The sequence below is a fragment of the Cyprinus carpio genome, chromosome B22 (genome assembly GCF_018340385.1).
Source record: "Cyprinus carpio isolate SPL01 chromosome B22, ASM1834038v1, whole genome shotgun sequence".
NCBI classification, from domain to species: domain Eukaryota; kingdom Metazoa; phylum Chordata; class Actinopteri; order Cypriniformes; family Cyprinidae; genus Cyprinus; species Cyprinus carpio.
Window position 1 is genome coordinate 509861 of NC_056618.1, and position 18370 is coordinate 528230.

The following is an 18370-nucleotide window of genomic DNA, read 5'->3' on the forward strand; positions in this document are numbered from 1 at the left end:
ATTAAAAAAAAAAATTTAAAGGTAAGAGATGTTTTCAAATTAAAATATTTTAAAAACTTGACCGTTGAAATGTTTCATCACAGTCCTGTAAAAATAGTCCATACCGTAACTGTTGTATAAATCTTGACAATGTTACAGTAAGACAGTGGAAGGATCTCTACTGAAATGCACAGAAGACAAACACCTTTCCTCTGCTATACTTGCATTTAATACAGTTGGATCTGAAAGAACACACATGAGACATACATATGTTTAACACAATAAACTATTTACAAATACAGAGACACAGAAATCACATGATTAATCTGCTAGTACAGGGATGGTGCAAACATCAGCTTCAACTTCATAAAACCTCACCAGCCTGTAGCTTTCTAACACTACAGACCTTGATTAGCTTGTATAGGTGTATGTGATTAGAGTTGGAGCTGAACTCTGCAGGGCTGTGGCTCTCCAGAACTGAGGTTTGCCAGCCCTGTGCTCATCTGCTGTGTTCCAAATTGAATATTGTGTATTATGTGCTGCATTTGGTTTAGCTAACTTTAACTTACCTTGCAACCATAAAAAAACGTTTGATCTACAGTGGTGGCCAAAATTAGTACAACACTAGTATCTTCACTGGCTAAAACATGGTTTTAAGGCACCACTGATTAGGGTTGGACTGAACTAAACCGAAAGCTAGGTCTCTGGGGAAAAAGAACAAGCAACCCTGATCTAATGACTGATATAATCTAAAATAAGATCATTATTCGTTTAAAAAGTTACTCACCATAGAGAGTAACACTGAATAACTTCAATGAGACATTTCCACTTCTGGTGATCTTTAGTTTATATTCTCCAGTGTGTTCAGTAAGTAATGCATTACAATATTGTGCTACTCCCTAAATAAGTAATTATGTTATTTTTTATGGAGAATAATTACATTTGCATTAAATTTTCTCATCAGCTTTGCCTCTGTTCTGGATTGCATAAAGAAGAGGATGCAAAAGAAGTTCAACATAAATAAACCACAAATGTGATGTTTAGTTAAAGTCATTTTTGCTTATAACTGTACTATGGTTGAATTGGACCACTGAAGGCCAGCAGCAAAGACATCAGGTTAATAAAATGGGATTACATACATAAAGCATTCTTGTTATTTAACATTTAAATATTACAGGTTTGTCCAATATTCTGAGTTTGCTTTTCACTCTTTGTATTCATTTTGGGGAATGCTGAACCTGTTTTGTGCAAGTAAGATGAGTAAATGCATGTTCGCATTTAGTCTAAAACTACAGTAATCATCATATTTACACAGCGTACGCAATGCCTCTGCACTTATGATTTCTCTCAACATGAAGACAGGAGAGCTGTCAGTCAATAAGAGGGAAATAAAGTAACTGGTGTTACTTATTTGAAAAAGAAGGTAAGATATTTTCTTGAGACTGGTTTTGTGGTCCAGTGTTTTATTTGTTATTTGGATAAATTATTCTGATTATGTAACTTGTGTTACTTGTAATGTGTTATCGCCAACCCTGGTGCTGATCTAAAATAAAATCATTAATACACCGAAAGTCACTCACCATAGTGAGTGACTTTCAAACCATCAGCTATTAGTCACGGGAACTCCTTCAGCCACAGATACTGGATTCAGTTCATCCGCACAGAAAGAGAGAAATACACAAACTGAGTGACTGATTAATAAACCCTCTGTACACTGAATTACATTCATACAGCTAAATAGTATATAAATAACACATTATCTGACACCTCATGAATATTCATAATCTAAGACTTTGGGATGTCCTGAAGCCACTGCTCTGCATTTCTCATTATTTAAAGGGAATATTGGATGATTTCTGTTTGTTTGTTTGTTTCTGCCAGCTAGGAAAAGCTGAAAAGAAAACACGCATCCAGTCTGTTATGGGCAGTCTGAGTCTGAAAGTTTCATCCAGCGAGCTGTTTCAATCTGCAGCCGGTTTCTACGGCTACTACGTAGTTAGTCCAATTTTAACCTAAGTATGTTACAGACATTACTTGAAAACCCTAAAGGATCTTACCGCCTTTTGGAAAAAGGGCATCCAAAGTCCCCTTCTCTTTGTCCTGACAGCTGAGGTGCCTTCCTGAGAAAAAGAAAAAAAAAAGTTGGTCTAAATCATAATCAGCCCAAAAGTGGCCAAGATCACTCTAAACCATGCAGCCAAAAGACCAGCTAGGACCATACCGGCTTCAACATATCAGTCATAAAGCGCGCGCACACACACACACACACACACACACACACACACACACACAATAAAGCGCGCGCAAAAAAACTGAAAACACACACACACACACACACAACAGTTTGGTGTTTGAAACAGTTTGAAACCTGTGGCCAGAGGTCGGCTGCACCAGCTGTGCATAAGTTACAATTGAGTTTAATTTTGATATAAAGGGGCACTAAACTCCAAGTTATGCACTACAAAATATTCTTGCATTACACCATTACATTTTGCTGAAATTAATTTTGATATAAAGGGGCACTAAACTCCGACGCATCCAACCTTGAGTAATTATTTGAACAAAATGGCAAACTGAATGAATCACATTAAAAAGTCAAAAATACCTTAGTACTTCATACATATACAGTATAATAATGCTGACATTTAGACTTGTTAAATTTTGATAGAGAACATTATGTGACTTTGATTACTTTGTTAGTGGCTCTTCAGCAAGAGCATAATCTACACAGCACACTTCTGTGTGCATCGCTCCGTATTGTGCGTGTTAAATAAAATCCATCATAAAAAATACATGTAATTTCTTATGTTTTTTATCTGTATTTGTTTTTATTGATCATTATTAATTTCAAATACAGTTTCTGAATGTTATTCACGATAAAGTAGTATCATTTTTTTTTTTTTTTTAGAAAAGCTTATTAAAAGAAAGCTTAAAAACATGAGGAAAACGAAGCAACAATCACGGATAAATTGAAATTTGCAGCATTTAAACATATTTCAAGTCTAATATTGTATCTTAATTATAAACATCATATTATCTGACTATGCATTACTTTAGGACCTACCAGCTATTTTAAGAACAAATGGTGCAGAGTAGGACCTACCAGCTATTTTAAAACAAATGGTGTATAGTGTGGAGTTTATTTTATGATTTAGTTTATGTATTATGTTTTGATTGTGTGGTCCTACCTAGTTGCATAAAACTGGTGGGTAAGTGAAGACTGTGCCTTGAGAACTACTCTGACCAACTAACAATTAGTTAGGGACAATCAGTCCTAATTATCAGATTCAAATAAGACAGAGCTACCTTATTTAACTGACATAGAATTGTTTTGAGCATTCTTGAAGAATAAATGATATTACTAGCTTACAAGACTAATCTAAGAAGTCTATGCAACTGGCCACGGAATATAAACATATTTACACCTTTAAATTCCCATATAGTTCAGAAAAAAGCCCATTGTCTTTCCCTTGCTTGTATTAGCTGTAATATGAACTACTTTACGTTTTAGTTTAGAGATGTAGAGGCAGTGAATCACAGAAGCAGCTGCGGCTACAAGCACCAGCAGAACAGTACTAGCTATCCACGCTGTTTTGTCTGACGGACCTGGTACTGTGAAGACAAAGAGAGACAGTCATTAGTGGGAATTAATAAATCAGACTATAACACTTGCATTTGGCTAAAACTTAGTAAATATGAATCTGTTTCTGTTTTATGTCAATCCTAAATGACCCTTTAATGCAATTTCAGATATTGCGTTTATCTTCTTTATTGCGTTGTTTGAGGGAAACAACCTTAAAAGCAGTAACTGCAGATTACAGATTTTAAATCTTACTACATGGTACAGGCTCTCGTCGACATGTTCATAGATAACTGACACAAATGATCAGTGCATTAGTGCATTAGTTGTGTTTTACTGTCTTAGCTATAGTGGCTAACTGAAAAGATTACACACACTAATTTAGCTATAGTGGCTAACTGAAAAGTTTTAAAAGAAATACAAATACACACATAATAAAAGAAATCAACTTTAATCAATAGCATCATTTAATTAAAACTATTAATTTTAATAAAGTAAAACAAACTATTAATAAAGAAATGTAAAAAAAAAAATAAAGTTATGTTTAACTATTTAAAAGAATATGATTAACAGTCAAAAGACTGACTCACCACTGACAGTAACACTGAATCTCTGGTGTACATTATGCCTGTTGCTGTTGATATTCAGTTCATAGAGTCCAGAGTTTGAGATTGTGCAATTCGTTATGGTCAGAGATCCAGTTTGATTGTCAAGCTGCAGCTTGTCTCTGAATCTTTCATCATCACCATACTGCTGAGCTCCTTTATTGATTTCAGCTATGAAAGTGTGCCCAAACATCCATGTCATGAAATCATAAATCTGTACTTCAGTAAAACCAGTCCGTAGAGTGACTGATTCTCCCTCCTTCACTGTCTCTGACTTCATTTCACCTGTGATAACAAACACATGAACTTCATTTTACACAAACTTAATTAGGATTACTTAAAAATAAACTTAAATTCATGCAGACTCTTTTCATGTGTGAATTTGAGACCTCAGTGGGCAAAAAAGAGAATTAAAAAGAATGATTCAATACTCAATAATTGAATATACATACATTTATTACATTTAAATTAAATACCTCATCTCTGTGTATAAGTTAAGAATTCAGATCAGAAAACCATACCTAGTGACTTTATATTAACTTATGATATATTAGTAAGAATATAAGATCGGTGGCAGATATGTTCCCATTGCATTTACAATATCTGACAGCATCGAAGCACATTGATGATATATTAGTTTTGATATGAGATATGTGGGTTATATTTTGGAATTGAATTTTCAATATCTGACTACTCACCGCTGACCGTGACACTGAATGACTTGTGTATGGTGTGTTTGCTGCTGCTGGTACTGATGTCCACTTCATAAAGTCCAGAGTGTCTGATTCCAATGTTCTTGATGGTCAGAGATCCAGTCATATAGTCCAGCTGTAGATTGTGCCTAAATCTCCCATCAGGTCCATCATATGTAGAGATTTTTCTAGCCTTTCTAATGATTTCAGCTATAGGAGAGTTTTGATGTTCAAACCTCCACTGTATCTCATCATCTCTCTGTATTTCAGTAAGATCGGTGTATAGAGTGACTGAATCTTCCACCAGCACTGACACTGACTTCATGTCATCTACAGGCACAACTGGAGAACAAGCAAGAATAGTTACTGCAACACCTGTGTGAGGTCATAAAGAAACAGTTCTACGACTAAATAATCATTACGGATATGCTGCTATTCATGGCCATTTCTAGGCATGTGAACACTAAAGTAGATGCTAATTACAATGTTTAAAATAATACTCACCACTGACATTGAATATCTTGTTTAAAGTATGTTTGCTGCTGGTTACTTCATAAAGTCCAGAGTGTTCAGTTCTGATGTTTCTGACAGTTAGATCTCCAGTTTGACTGTCCAGTTTCAATCTACCTCTGAATCTCCCTTCAAGAACATCATCACATGTAATGCTCTTATTGACTGCTCTATTTATTTGAGCTATGAGGGTGCCTTGAGGGCCAAACCTCCACTGTAACACATCATCTGTCTGTATTCCAGTAAGACCGCTGTGTAGAGTGACAGAATCTCCCTCCTTCACTGACACTGACTCATCAAACACACCTGCAAAAAAAAAAAAGCAATAGCTGAATGGACAGCTTAAAATTAAACAGATACGATTATAAACTGTCATTCTACAGATTAAAAAGTTATATATATATTTATATATATATAACTTTTTAAAGTTTGTTTCCAAAATGTGATCATGTTTACTGACTACAAACTGAGGATTGAAGACTAATTTAAAAACACTGACCACCAACCAGTAACACCTCCCTCACAGATGAACTGAAGCCCTTTAATGCTTGCTTTGATCGTATAATCACTGAAGCACTTCAAAGCTGAGCCCCACACAATTACCTGCCTCTCTCTTTTTTCTAATCTGAGTAAAAAGGTGTTTTCTTTATCAAGAAAGTGATGTGACATACAGCCAAGTATGGTGACCCATACTCAGAATTCATGCTCTGCATTTAACCCATCCAAAGTGCACACACACACAGCAGTGAACACACACCCAGAGCAGTGGGCAGCCATTTATGCTGCGGCGCCCGGGGAGCAGTTGGGGGTTCGGTGCCTTGCTCAAGGGCACCTCAGTCATGGTATTGCCAGCCCAAGACTCGAATCCACAACCTTAAGGTTATGAGTCAAACTCTCTAACCACTAGGCTCGGACTTCACGCTGTGGTTAGTGAGTGGCAAGATTTAAACCACTATTTTCTGTTTCAAACTTTCACATACCATCTTTAGGTTATAATATCATTAAAAATTCTAATCCAGATTTAGATTTTCAAAGATTTATTATCAAATTGTATAACTTTTTCTCAAAAGTGCAAAAAATCCATGGCACTTTTTTTAATGCAATAAATGCATTTAATCAATATAAAGGTTATTTTTCATATTGAAACTGTTGAAAATACACAACATGCTTGTTCCAAATATGACAGCCTCTGAATTTACTGAACTCAATACTAATCTTATATACAGTCACTGGACTAAAAATACATTAAATCAGTCTTCGCTCCCAAAATGAATTCAAGGGGACTTCTTGTTAATGCTATAAATTAACTACAGCAATAAAAGAACATTTAATCGTGAACAAGAACATGAACAACAATATCACATTAAACCACAGAAATTCCAAAATGATATTTCCCGAACATTCAACTTCCAAAAGTGCATTCATCTTTGCCATGTTACATTCATTTAGTTGACTAGTGCTATGTGCATTCACAACCCCCTACAATCCATGCCGGCCCGAGACTCAAACCCACAACCTTTGGTTTACAAATCAGACTCTCTAACCATTAGAACACAACTTCCTCGAGAAGTAACGTTCGGGGAGAGGTTCGGGGCCAGTGGCTTAGCAGAGTGCACCACTTAGTTGACACACAGTGTACCAGCTGATCAACAATCGAAGGTACCAGGCTAAGGTGTATCATAAATTAACAATTATTCATTTATTATTATCAAACTGAGCAATTGCAAATTGGTATTACGACTAGACAAAACTAATTTCAAGATATCTGCAAATATTTTTCAATGGAAGTCAATGGAAGATTATGACTTGTCATATTCACATTGTAGATATCTTAATTCCAATTACGACGAGTCATAATTGCAATATAGATTACAATTGTGACTATCCAAAATTATATTTATGGATAGTCAAAAACAAGTTTTAAATGCTAAAACGGCTTGCGATACTAACAGCATATAGCTCCTCTGCTGGCTGCTCAGCTTTATAGCGAGTGGACCTCATTATATTGAAGTAAAAATACAAACACCAGAAGCAGCAGCCCACACTCTCTTCAAAACACTCTTCAGAAATCTGCGGGTGACGTCACGGACACTACGTCAATGTTTTTATGGTAAACCCCTTCCTTAGCTTTAGCTCTTAGCTTAAGACTGCTCTCTATTCCTTACTAAAAGTTTGTCTCAGCAGCTTTGTTAATAGGTTTTAGTAGGAAACTCGTAACTAAAAACTTTAACTGCTATTTAGGAGAACTCTTAGTGCATGGTAAGATAAAATGTTTTGTGAATCCGGGCATTGGTTTGAATTAGTAAGAAACTACAATATCATTGTATCAAAAAAAAAAAAATAATAATAAATAATAATAAAAAAAAAAAAAACTTGACGCTAATGTGTTACAACCACCCCCAGTCTCCCAAATTATTACCAAAAAATAAAAAATAAAAAAAAATAAAAATAAAAAAAAATTAAAACGATAAAAATTAAAATGGCCTTGAAAATGCTCTAATATAAGCTTACTTGAAACAGACTAAACCATGTTGTTTGCTGCCCTACATAATATAAGTTACCATCGTACATTTATTTTGTAAACTGGGAATAAAGAAATTAAAATTACATTTATGAACGCAAACGTTACACACACTCAAAATGAAACCGAAACAAATAAAAACATAACAAACATAAACCTTACCGACAATGAAAACATGGAGTACAAAGAGCAGTAACATGCTCTTCATATTGTTAAAGACGTCCATGAAATTTGAGTTTACGAGGATGATCTGTGGAGAGATTAATTATAATAATCCGCTATGTTGTGACCTTGGAAGTCTCTCGGGCGACTAAAAGGGGAATCACGGAAAACACCGCAGAAGATCGACGGATGAAGTCCATAACGACTGCTGATGAATTTATTTGATAAGCGTCACTGAAAGAATAAGTTATCTTCTCTACTCTCACGAATAAAAAATAAAGAAAGAAAAAAGAGAGTTAAAGTAAACGCCTGATCCACCTTCTTGGCACCTACCTACTTATCATACAGGCCAGCCTCCAAGGGCTGGACAGTTTTATGTCAGAGGAATCATTTGCTCAAGATGAACACAGCCGACTTTTTAACTCAAACTTCAGTTATTAATGACATTCTTTACGGGCAGTTTCGTAATAAACAGCATAATAGACAAAAAAAACATATCACAACACAATTTTTGAAAACGAGTAACCTACAAAAAAAAAAAAAAAAAAAAGTACTAGATTCAATTATAATCCCAAATTTTCACCAAACCAGATTCAGCCAGATTCTCTGAAGACCGGATATCAACAATTGTCATAAATAGGCAATAAACATTAAATCCGCTTCAAGGCGGATTCAGGCTGATCAAGGTAGATTTTGTCACTAGTGGGCGCTCATGCAGCATGAGTTTAAAAAATTTTAAAGGACTGAAAATATATCGAAAATAAATAAATTGTATGAACGGTTGTGCTATAGATGATAAAATGGAATAGAATAGAGTGAGATGCAGGGATTAACTAGGATGGAGGTGGTAACAAATAAATATAAGGTTTGTTTTGTTATATAATATAATTTAATATAATTGGGGGCAAAAAAAAAAAAAGATTACAGCAGAGAGCAAGATTACGGCATTAAGAAGAGAGAAAGATGACAAATTTACTGTCACTCCCATTCCCTAATATAACACCAAGTGCAGTTTCATATATACATTACATATTTGAAAATGAGCATGCTATAGAATTTGCATCAAATGTGGTTTGACCTGTACTAATTGTATGCGACTTGTGTGTGCTTGTAAATTTACTAAACCATTATATGAGCCCATTTAAAAACATAATGATAACAGACTATCCGGAGGAACTTATGAAACTGTAGTAGGCCTATATTTATGTAAATTATGTATTAGATGGTGGAAATAAGTGAATTAGGGGTAAAATGTAGAGAGATGATTAGAAGTCACATGACAGAAATGTAACCAGTGGTACTGTTAAATATGTTTGATAACATAAATGGTAAAGTTACTGTATATTAGTTTAGAGTTTGAGACATTATAAACAGCAGCATGTGTTTACTAGGCCTAATATTATGCAATCCAGTCCAAACAATTTTTTTCTATATCATCCACACACACTTTATGAGAAAACCCCCCACCCCCCATCTCTCTCTCTCTCTCTCTCTCTCTCTCTCTCTCTCTCTCTCTCTCTCTCTCTCTCTCTCTTAGTCTGAAGCTCTCATTACTCGTGTGTTAGTGTAAAAGGACTTTCCTTAAAACCACAACTCATTTCTCTGCAAACATCCTGAGTGAGAGTAGTTCGGGCGATGTTTCACTCATTTGTTTCATGCTGTTTTTGCTTTTGCCATTTGACTGGTAAGTAATACAAATGTTGTTAGGTTTTATGTTTGGGTTTTTTTTTTCTCACATTAAGGAAATATTCAGTGCGTATGGTGCCTAGTGTATGTACATGATGTCAAATGTACAACAAAGACTTATCAAGCTGTATGCAGAATACACAGATAAATATAGTTACATGTTCTAAAACAAAAATCATTCTGGTGTTTTGTACAATGGTCTCGTTTTAAAACATGCATGTGTGAAAAAAAATGTACAATTCAGAAGTCAGTAATAACTTCAACGTGACTGAAAATGTCTCTGTTCTTCAGGTGTGTTTGGTGATTTAGAGGCAGTGGAGTCAGTGTCAGTGATGGAGGGAGATTCAGTCACTCTACACTCTGATACTGAACTACAGGCAGATGATGTGATACAGTGGAGGTTTGGATCTGAAAACACTCTCATAGCTACCATCAACGGAGGAACTGGAAGCTTCTCAACAATTAATGACAGACTGACACTGGACAAGACGACTGGATCTCTAACCATCACAAACACCACAATCACAGACTCTGGACTTTATCAAATCAGAGCAAGGATCATATACAGATTCAGTGTTACTGTCTATGGTGAGTAAACAACTACAGTACTAATATAACTGTTTGCAATTACACAAGGTTAACTGGTGATTTTGAAGTACACTCAATTTTTCTTTCATGAGAGCATTTCCTCTTTTTGGCTGGGTTATGTTTCTCCATGTCGTAAACTCAACGGGCAAGGTTTCTAGATTGTTAATTTTTAGAGGTGTAATATTCAAATGCCGATTGTTGTTAGCTGACACATTTATCAAGGTATGATCATTTGTATGATGGGATTGGCGGCATGCAAGTATTTCATGAATCACACGTGAACCCTCCCCTAAGTTGATTTGTGAAAATCTGTGCATTTGTTCGATTGATAAATGAGGCCCACTGTGTTCTTGTGTTTTTGCTTGAGATGTGGGCAGTGGGATGGGGAGAAAATGTGGAGTGTCTAAATTTTTGAATTATTTTTTGAACGTATAAAGTGCTGTGTTTTTTTAGAACACTTTAATGCACAAATCCCTGCAAAAAAACAACAACAAGATGTTATTGCAAAGATCAAACACATCCAATTAGCATGTCCTGATATTGAAACTATGCCCACCACTTATGCCCACCACTAGTATTTATTCTCCTGTCATCAGCAATGACTCTTCCCAAAATCCTTCATCATCATCATTAAAGCACCCATCATATTGTTCATTGGTGTGTTCAGTGGTGAATGTGAGTCATGTGACTCTCTCCTGGTACAAAGGAAACAGTTTATTGTCCAGTGTGTCTGATCTCAGCATCAGTCTCTCTCTACCTCTGGAGGTGGAGTGTCTGGATGATTCTTACAGCTGTGTTGTGGCTTATTCATTCACCAACCAGATCACACATCTCAACAACACTGAACTCTGTCAACCATGTCCAGGTATATCAGAAGTGATAATAATGATTGAATGATTTTTGATCGATCACGTACATAATATTTTATTGTATTTTCTTTTTTTTTTTTTATTTGATTTATTTAATTTAATTGAATAAAGTAAGGTGTTGCGTTGTATTGTTTTAATGCAGTGTTGTTTTTTTGTTTAATGAAAAGTTAAATTTCTTACCTTGCTTCAGAATCTGTCCACTGCTGTGGTGTTACTGAAGCTGTGATCCGAATGGTCATTTCTGCTCTGGTGGGCTTGGCTACTGTTGCTGTACTGGTTTATGACATCAGACCCAGGAAAGAGGAACAGCAGAGAAGATCAAACCCTCACACCAACTAACCATGCTCTCATACCAGACAGCAGGTTGATATATTTAATACATGAACCAATATATAACCAATGCAATGAGGGATAATCTGCAGTCAACCAGTTATTATAACAAAACAAACCTAGACAGAGTGAAAGGGACCCCAACATTTATTACACAAATGTCCATTTGAGCACATGAAATATTGGTCTGGAGTTTCAATGACTTCATTGTTGAGCTGATGTAACACTGAAAATATGGTTTTCCAAAATGATTCATGGTCACAAAAGTGAGAAGTATTATGAAAATTAAACATTACACTGCACTAATAAAATTAAATGAATAAAATTAAAGGTAGTACACCCAAAAATGAAAATTCTGTCATCATTTACTCACCCTCAAGTCATTTCAAACCTGTGATGTCCATGCTTCTGTCAAACACAAAATAATATATTTTGAAGAATGTGGCTTACTGAATAGTTGCCTGTAGCCATTCACATCCGTAGTATGGGGAAAAAAATGATGTAGAAGTTAATGGCTACCATCAAGCAGTATTACCAATATTCTTTTATTTGACATTCAACAAAAGAAATTAACTCAAATAGGTTCGGAACTACTTGAGTGTAAGTAAATGATCACAGAAATTAAATTTTTTTGGGTGAACTATCCCTTTGATTGTATTCATTCATTTTATCTGTGCATCTTGTGAGAGTGTTTGTGTTTTCTTTTCAGAAACTTAAAGAGGATGATGAGAGGTATGAAGGTGTGATTTTGACACCTAGTGCATTCAAGCAGTCTTGGGTTCATGAACTATCTATATACAAACACCACAAGTGATCTCAGACCTGCCTAAAAGGACACAGACAACTCGGGTCATTTATGGCTGCTTCTGGGGTTACATTTTAATGCCTATTTATCAGCCCCCTTTTAAGTCCACTTATATTGTAGACATCAAAAGTACTGAGGTCACTCGCAGTGATCTGAATGTAATTCACAGAATGCATGTAACACTCGTGCAGCTCCATTTGTGAGTCTAACTGAAACCTGCTGTGGTCTTGTATCTGTAGTTCTGCAAAGAAATATGGTTTGATCTGTTGGGTGGACAAACAGCTTGTGTGCAAGAATGTGTCTATTACTGGACGTTTGTTGTTCATGTGTGTTTGATTTTGTCTTCTTTTTATGTTCTGCTAATATAAATCTCAATGTTTGATTTCCTTTTTTATACAAAACAGTTTTATTGTGGAATAAAGCACTGAATCAAATGTTGCGGTTTGATAAACAATCTTAAACCAAACTGTGAGATCTTACTTTGTGATTGAGAAATATGAAAATACCATCTACTGTACTTTGTGTCTGTGAAACATAAATTGGCATATAACGCTTACTGTATATCTATGACCTGATATAATCATACTGAGATCCTCCAGATAAACAGTGATAATGGCAGTAGCAAGAGAAGCGAAGTTATTTCTAAGAAGCTTCATCATCTAAACTTGTTTTCACACCTCTCACATCCTGCTTTCATAATGCATATCCTGTGTTTGTCAGGTAGAAATTTTAAAAGAAATCCCAGCATGTGATTTACTGTTATTTATAGTATTAAGCAGATATCCGATGGTTGTTAATGTACAGATATACTGTACAGTGAAAATGCAGATTTCTCCATCTTGGAGATGTTGCCATAGTAGAGTATCTTAGTTATTTATAGTTTTAGTTTCTCCAAGGTTTGTTTAAATACCCAGCTCTGCAAATATTTTAACACTTTACCTTCCCCTATATTTCATCAAATTTCCCACGTCTACAAAAACGATTTATGGAAGGCCTTGTAACTTATGAGGTTGCACTTAAGAGGCCTCCAGACATCTTAAAGCTATAGTTAACCCAAAAATGAAAACTACCATGATTTACTCTCACCCTAAATAGGATCATCCTTTGCACTTAGTGTAAATAGCATATTTGAAAATACTGCTATTTTCACGTTCTCTTGGAAGACAACACAAATATGACAGATGCATAATCAGTGGTATGACTCGAATCTTCACTCATAAATGGCGCCATCTGGTGGGTTTCTAAAAAAAAAGCATAATAAAAAAAAACCAACAACCTCCACTAACAGTCTTATAGTACTTTAAACATAACCCCTACTAACATCCTACACCTGTGTCATGGATGTTGAGTGCATATGTCATATATTTGTACATTCATACAAACATGTAGCAATAATTTGACTCACCCTGATGAATATCACCCCTTCTATTGATATAGCAAAAGTTAGAAATGTCACCGATAATCAAACCTATGCCCTTGCAAACTCATAATTACAGCTTCAGAAGTTCGGGATATTCATTTTTCTTTTTGAAAGCAGCATAAACTCTGAACTGAGCTTAACTACTGCATTGGGTAGCAATTTCAAACCACAAGGATTAGATTGTCAAAATAAATAGACTCTGTTAAAATGTAGTTATATATATGCACAATGTACTTCTTTTAAGGTCATTGTAGAGACAGCTGTTTCACGTGGTACCTCTTTTTCTCCAACAGCGTGGTGATGATTTTTGTGATGAAAAACAGGGTCAGATGGTCGACAGGCTGGAGACGGTACAGTATGTTGGAAGTGGCAAAAATGACAAATGTTCATAACATTCTCTACTGCGGGGGTCTCCAAGCCCCCTGTTCCTGAACATCTCCTGTCCTGCAGCTCCAATCTAGCTACATCCACACGAAGCCAGAGCTTTCCCTATACGATCAGTTTCTGCCTCTTTTACTATTTTATAATATATATATATATATAATATATATATATATATATATATATATATATATATATATACCACACACACACACACACACACACACACACACACACACACACAAATAATGATCATTTACTCCTTTTATCCCAGTTTATTTAAAATGTCCACAATGTAAATAATGTACACCTTACACCACATATCACATCCATTAAAAGGCAATACAAAGAAAAGGCAACAGTGACAAATAATAATTCACAAAGAGTTAAATTTATAATCATCTTTAAACGATTGAATGATTAATGAACAAAATCAATGAATAAATTGAATGATTAAAGATAAAATGAAGGAATACATTGAATGATTAAAATATAAATGATTATAAAAGATGAGGAATGGAACATACAAGGAGGAAAATAAAACCGCACACATGTATGGTTGGTTGAAGCAGCACACACACACACGCTGAATGATTCTGGGTATTGTAGTTCTTGTGGAATCTGTCAGTTACATATGTTTAGTTAATGATGTTGAATAAAGATGGCTTCAGAAGCACACACCATTAACTAATAACCTTTAAGCTCACAGGTGGTCTGTCTTAAAGGTTTAATTGTTTAAAAATAAATTGCTCCACAGATTTGTACTTCTCAATCTGTTGATCTCTTCAATATTAGAGGCGATGCAAGACATGTTATCTAGCGAGTACAGACTACAGAGATACAGAGCATCATTATAAAGAAATATATATATAAAAAAAGCTGAAGATTCACTACAGAAACATTCAACCTGTTCAATGTGCTGAAACCACCATAACGTACATAAACAACTGAAGACAAACCTATCTCACAAGCATTCAACTAACCCAAAGAAGACTTACTGTAAAAGCCAAGATTATAAGCTGCATCCATAAGATAATTAAATCAGAATTTTTAGTGCCTTATACAAGCAGAAATATATATTTTGCTGATTTACAGGGTGTTACAAAACCCTTAATTTAATGAAAACAATGAATGTAAACTATCCCTTACTTAAAAACAATGTTGCGATTCATAATTTATTTATTTTTACAATGTAAAATTAATGATTTTCTTATACATTCAGAAAGATGGAGATCATGCGACTTGCCACAAAAAAAATAAAAAATTAAATAAAATAATAAAATTAAACGCTCTGCCCAGCAGAGATTCAGATAGTATTTTTTATATAGTTACAAATTTCCATCTGGGCAGCAGCAGTACTTTGTTTATAAAAAAAATAATAATAATAATAATAATTCTAAATAGTGGTCAAAATAGTCAAAGATGAGGATAGGGCCCTGAGACCCAAAGCGGTGGTGTCCGAGAAAATTTGTACTTTTTTTTTTTTACTTAAAAAAAATTGACCAGTTGAGCCCAACTGGATATGAATATTAAAAGGTCAGATCAGTGGTTTTATCAGGCTATTATTATTTTTACATCTAGATACCGATGGCAGAAGGCCATGTGACTGAGAAAATATATTGGAGTTTCTACTTGAATCTAGTTTGAATCTACTAAAAATTATCAAAACGTCCTCATCAAGAGCAGAAACAGGGATAATTCACCCCAAAATTATAAATGTCATTTACTCACCCTCAAGTAATCCCTAACATTTATTTATTGTTATTATTATTATTATTATTATTATTATTAAAATTTATTTGATGCTTGCATGTTTCAGCCACTGTTGTAAAAACAAAGTAAAAAAAATCCATGTCGTCTGGAGCACTTTTAGAGCTCTCCATCTTCAGCTGAAGAGACACATGGAGCCAGAAAGGCTTGTATGAATTGCTTTTGACTCTAGATAAAAATATTAGAGGATTTAGCGCTGAACGATCACTAACATAAACGACTGTGAGCGCAAGTAGTGTCTACAGCTCCAGTGTTTTTGACACGCGGCACACTTTAAACTAGAAATGGTAAAACAAGGTTACCGTTGTCATTATATCTTGTGTTCCAGTTGGAACCAAGCCGGGATCTGGAACCACATCCGTTAGACAAAACCCCCCGTCCTACATGAACGAACAAGTTCAAACAAGACGTACATTTCAGGGATAATGTACAGTCACAGCACTTCTTACACAGCTCTGCACTATAACCTTCTTCAGAATAACCTTGACTTATTATATATGCTTGCAGTGAAACCTGGTTTAACATTTCTAAGACCAGCGAATCATTTCATCAAGTTAAACCGCACATGTGTGTGTTTTTGCAGAGTTACATCACCGTAGAGAGTCACTCTTAGTGAACATGACCTTTCTCTAATGAACCCCAGACAGAATCTTCCAAGCGTCTCGGAGATGTGGATTCCTCTCATCTGTCCCAGACGGCCTTGATCCTGGGGCTCTAGGCTCAATCATGAGATGAGATTTGTGTGGAAAATTGAGTTTGATTATTAATGGCAAAATTCATGTTTGGAAATGAGAACCTGTGAGTACAAAAATGAATTGGATTATTAATGGCAAAATTCTACAGAACCTCTTCATTGTTCTTCCTGCCTGCTTTTAAAAATCACCACTCACACACAATCAAAACTAATTTTGCACAATACAGACTATATTTTCCTCTCTCTATTGTATCTGCGTGTAATACTCACCATTTCTGGAGCTCCTGCGGCGATAGTAAATCACACCAACAACAGCTGCAGCCACCAGCAGAACACCAAAAACAATTCCTGCTACAGCAGCTGGAGACAGACCTGGACCTGGAACAGAGCTGCAGCCACCAGCAGAACACCAACAAGGAGACAGACCTGGATCTGGAACAGCTGGAGGCAGACCAGGATCTAGAACAGCTGGAGGCAGACCAGGATCTGGAACAGCTGGAGGCAGACCAGGATCTGGAACAGCTGGAGACAGTCATTACTGTGAGTAAATCTGACTGTGTGTCTTATGGTCATGTGTTTGATTATATTTTCTAATGTAGGCCTATATATTCTAAAGCATTGACACCATTAAAGGTCCAAAGTGAAGATGTAAAACAAGCAGTAAATGTCCTTTGACACATACAGTAATGTAGATACACTAATATACAAAAGTGAGAAAACATGTCTGAACATTACTGTTCAATTAGTACACAAAGGAAAAGAGTGATTAACTTCAAGTGACTCACCATTGACATGCACATTGAATGTTTTTATGGTGTTGCTATTGTTGCTTCTTTTATTGTTGATGTTTGTGCTGTCACAGTTGCTCTTTCTGTTCAAAGTTAAAATTTTTCCTGTGCTGTTGCCTCTGATGATCTCTGCTTCATAACGTCCAGCGTGTTCAGTTGTGATGTCTGTAATGGTCAGAGATCCAGTCTTATAGTCCACCTTCAGTCTGTCTCTGAATCTCCCATCAGGACCATCATACAGACAGCTCTTACTGGACTCTCCATTGATCAGAGCTATGAGAATGTCATTAAAGTACCACCGCTTGGTTTCATTTGGTTGTTTAACATCAGAAGGTAGAGTAATATTTTCTCCCTCCATCACTGACATGGACTTCTCTTCGCCTGTATTACCAAACACAACTGCAGACACAAATAAACAGTTACTTTATTTTTTGTGTATGGAATTAAGTTATTCAGAATTCAACAATAACAATTTCTGCTTTGTGGAACCTGTATCTGAACTGTAAATCCGTTATCATGTTTTTATAGACCTACGTATTTTTTGTCGGGGTAGAAGAAAAAAAATAAATAAAAAAAATACGCAACAAGTAAACGTTTTGTTTTATTTTTGTGACTGTGCCAAGAGTTTAAGGAAAACCGAGAGGGCTGAAACCGCATGGTTTGCTTTCTATATTTTGCGTATACACAAATAAATGTGAACCCTTTACAGTTAAATAATCTCTTATTCTTTTTCTGTATGAATTTTAAGAGCTTGTTCACTATAACTTTTATGGGTAGGTTGAATGAAAAACATTGTCGTGAATTCGTTGTATTATTCTATGCATTATTATTATCATTTAAAATACATATTCATTGTTATGCACATACATCAGTGTGGTTTTGATGCTAAATAAACTAGGTTAATAATACATTATAAATGACACGGGCGCAGCGCGTATAAACCACAGAGAGGCCCCGCCTTAACAAGTTAAATAATCCCAGCTGCAGAAG

The 18370-nt window shown here is 35.4% G+C and overlaps 1 protein-coding gene and 1 pseudogene across 3 annotated transcripts; one reads left to right on the top strand and one right to left on the bottom strand.

Annotated features, from left to right (window-relative positions):
- Positions 1-13092, top strand: part of LOC122141662 — a 33366-nt pseudogene extending 20274 nt beyond the window's left edge.
- Positions 32-8521, bottom strand: LOC109080663. 3 transcript variants are annotated; one of them, XM_042749593.1, is made up of 8 exons: positions 8050-8521; positions 5361-5672; positions 4863-5198; positions 4150-4449; positions 3484-3591; positions 2037-2099; positions 1560-1635; positions 32-221 (listed from the first exon to the last, which is right to left on the bottom strand). In XM_042749593.1, the coding sequence occupies exons 1-7, from the start codon at positions 8111-8113 to the stop codon at positions 1583-1585; spliced, it is 1236 nt and encodes a 411-aa protein (XP_042605527.1). In that variant the 5' UTR covers positions 8114-8521; the 3' UTR covers positions 32-221; positions 1560-1582. The 3 variants fall into 3 exon arrangements, with proteins under 3 accessions (XP_042605527.1, XP_042605528.1, XP_042605525.1); XM_042749594.1 differs by having other exon boundaries at positions 1560-1620; positions 8050-8520; XM_042749591.1 differs by lacking the exon at positions 1560-1635 and having other exon boundaries at positions 8050-8520.
- Positions 13093-18370: the final 5278 nt, after the last annotated feature.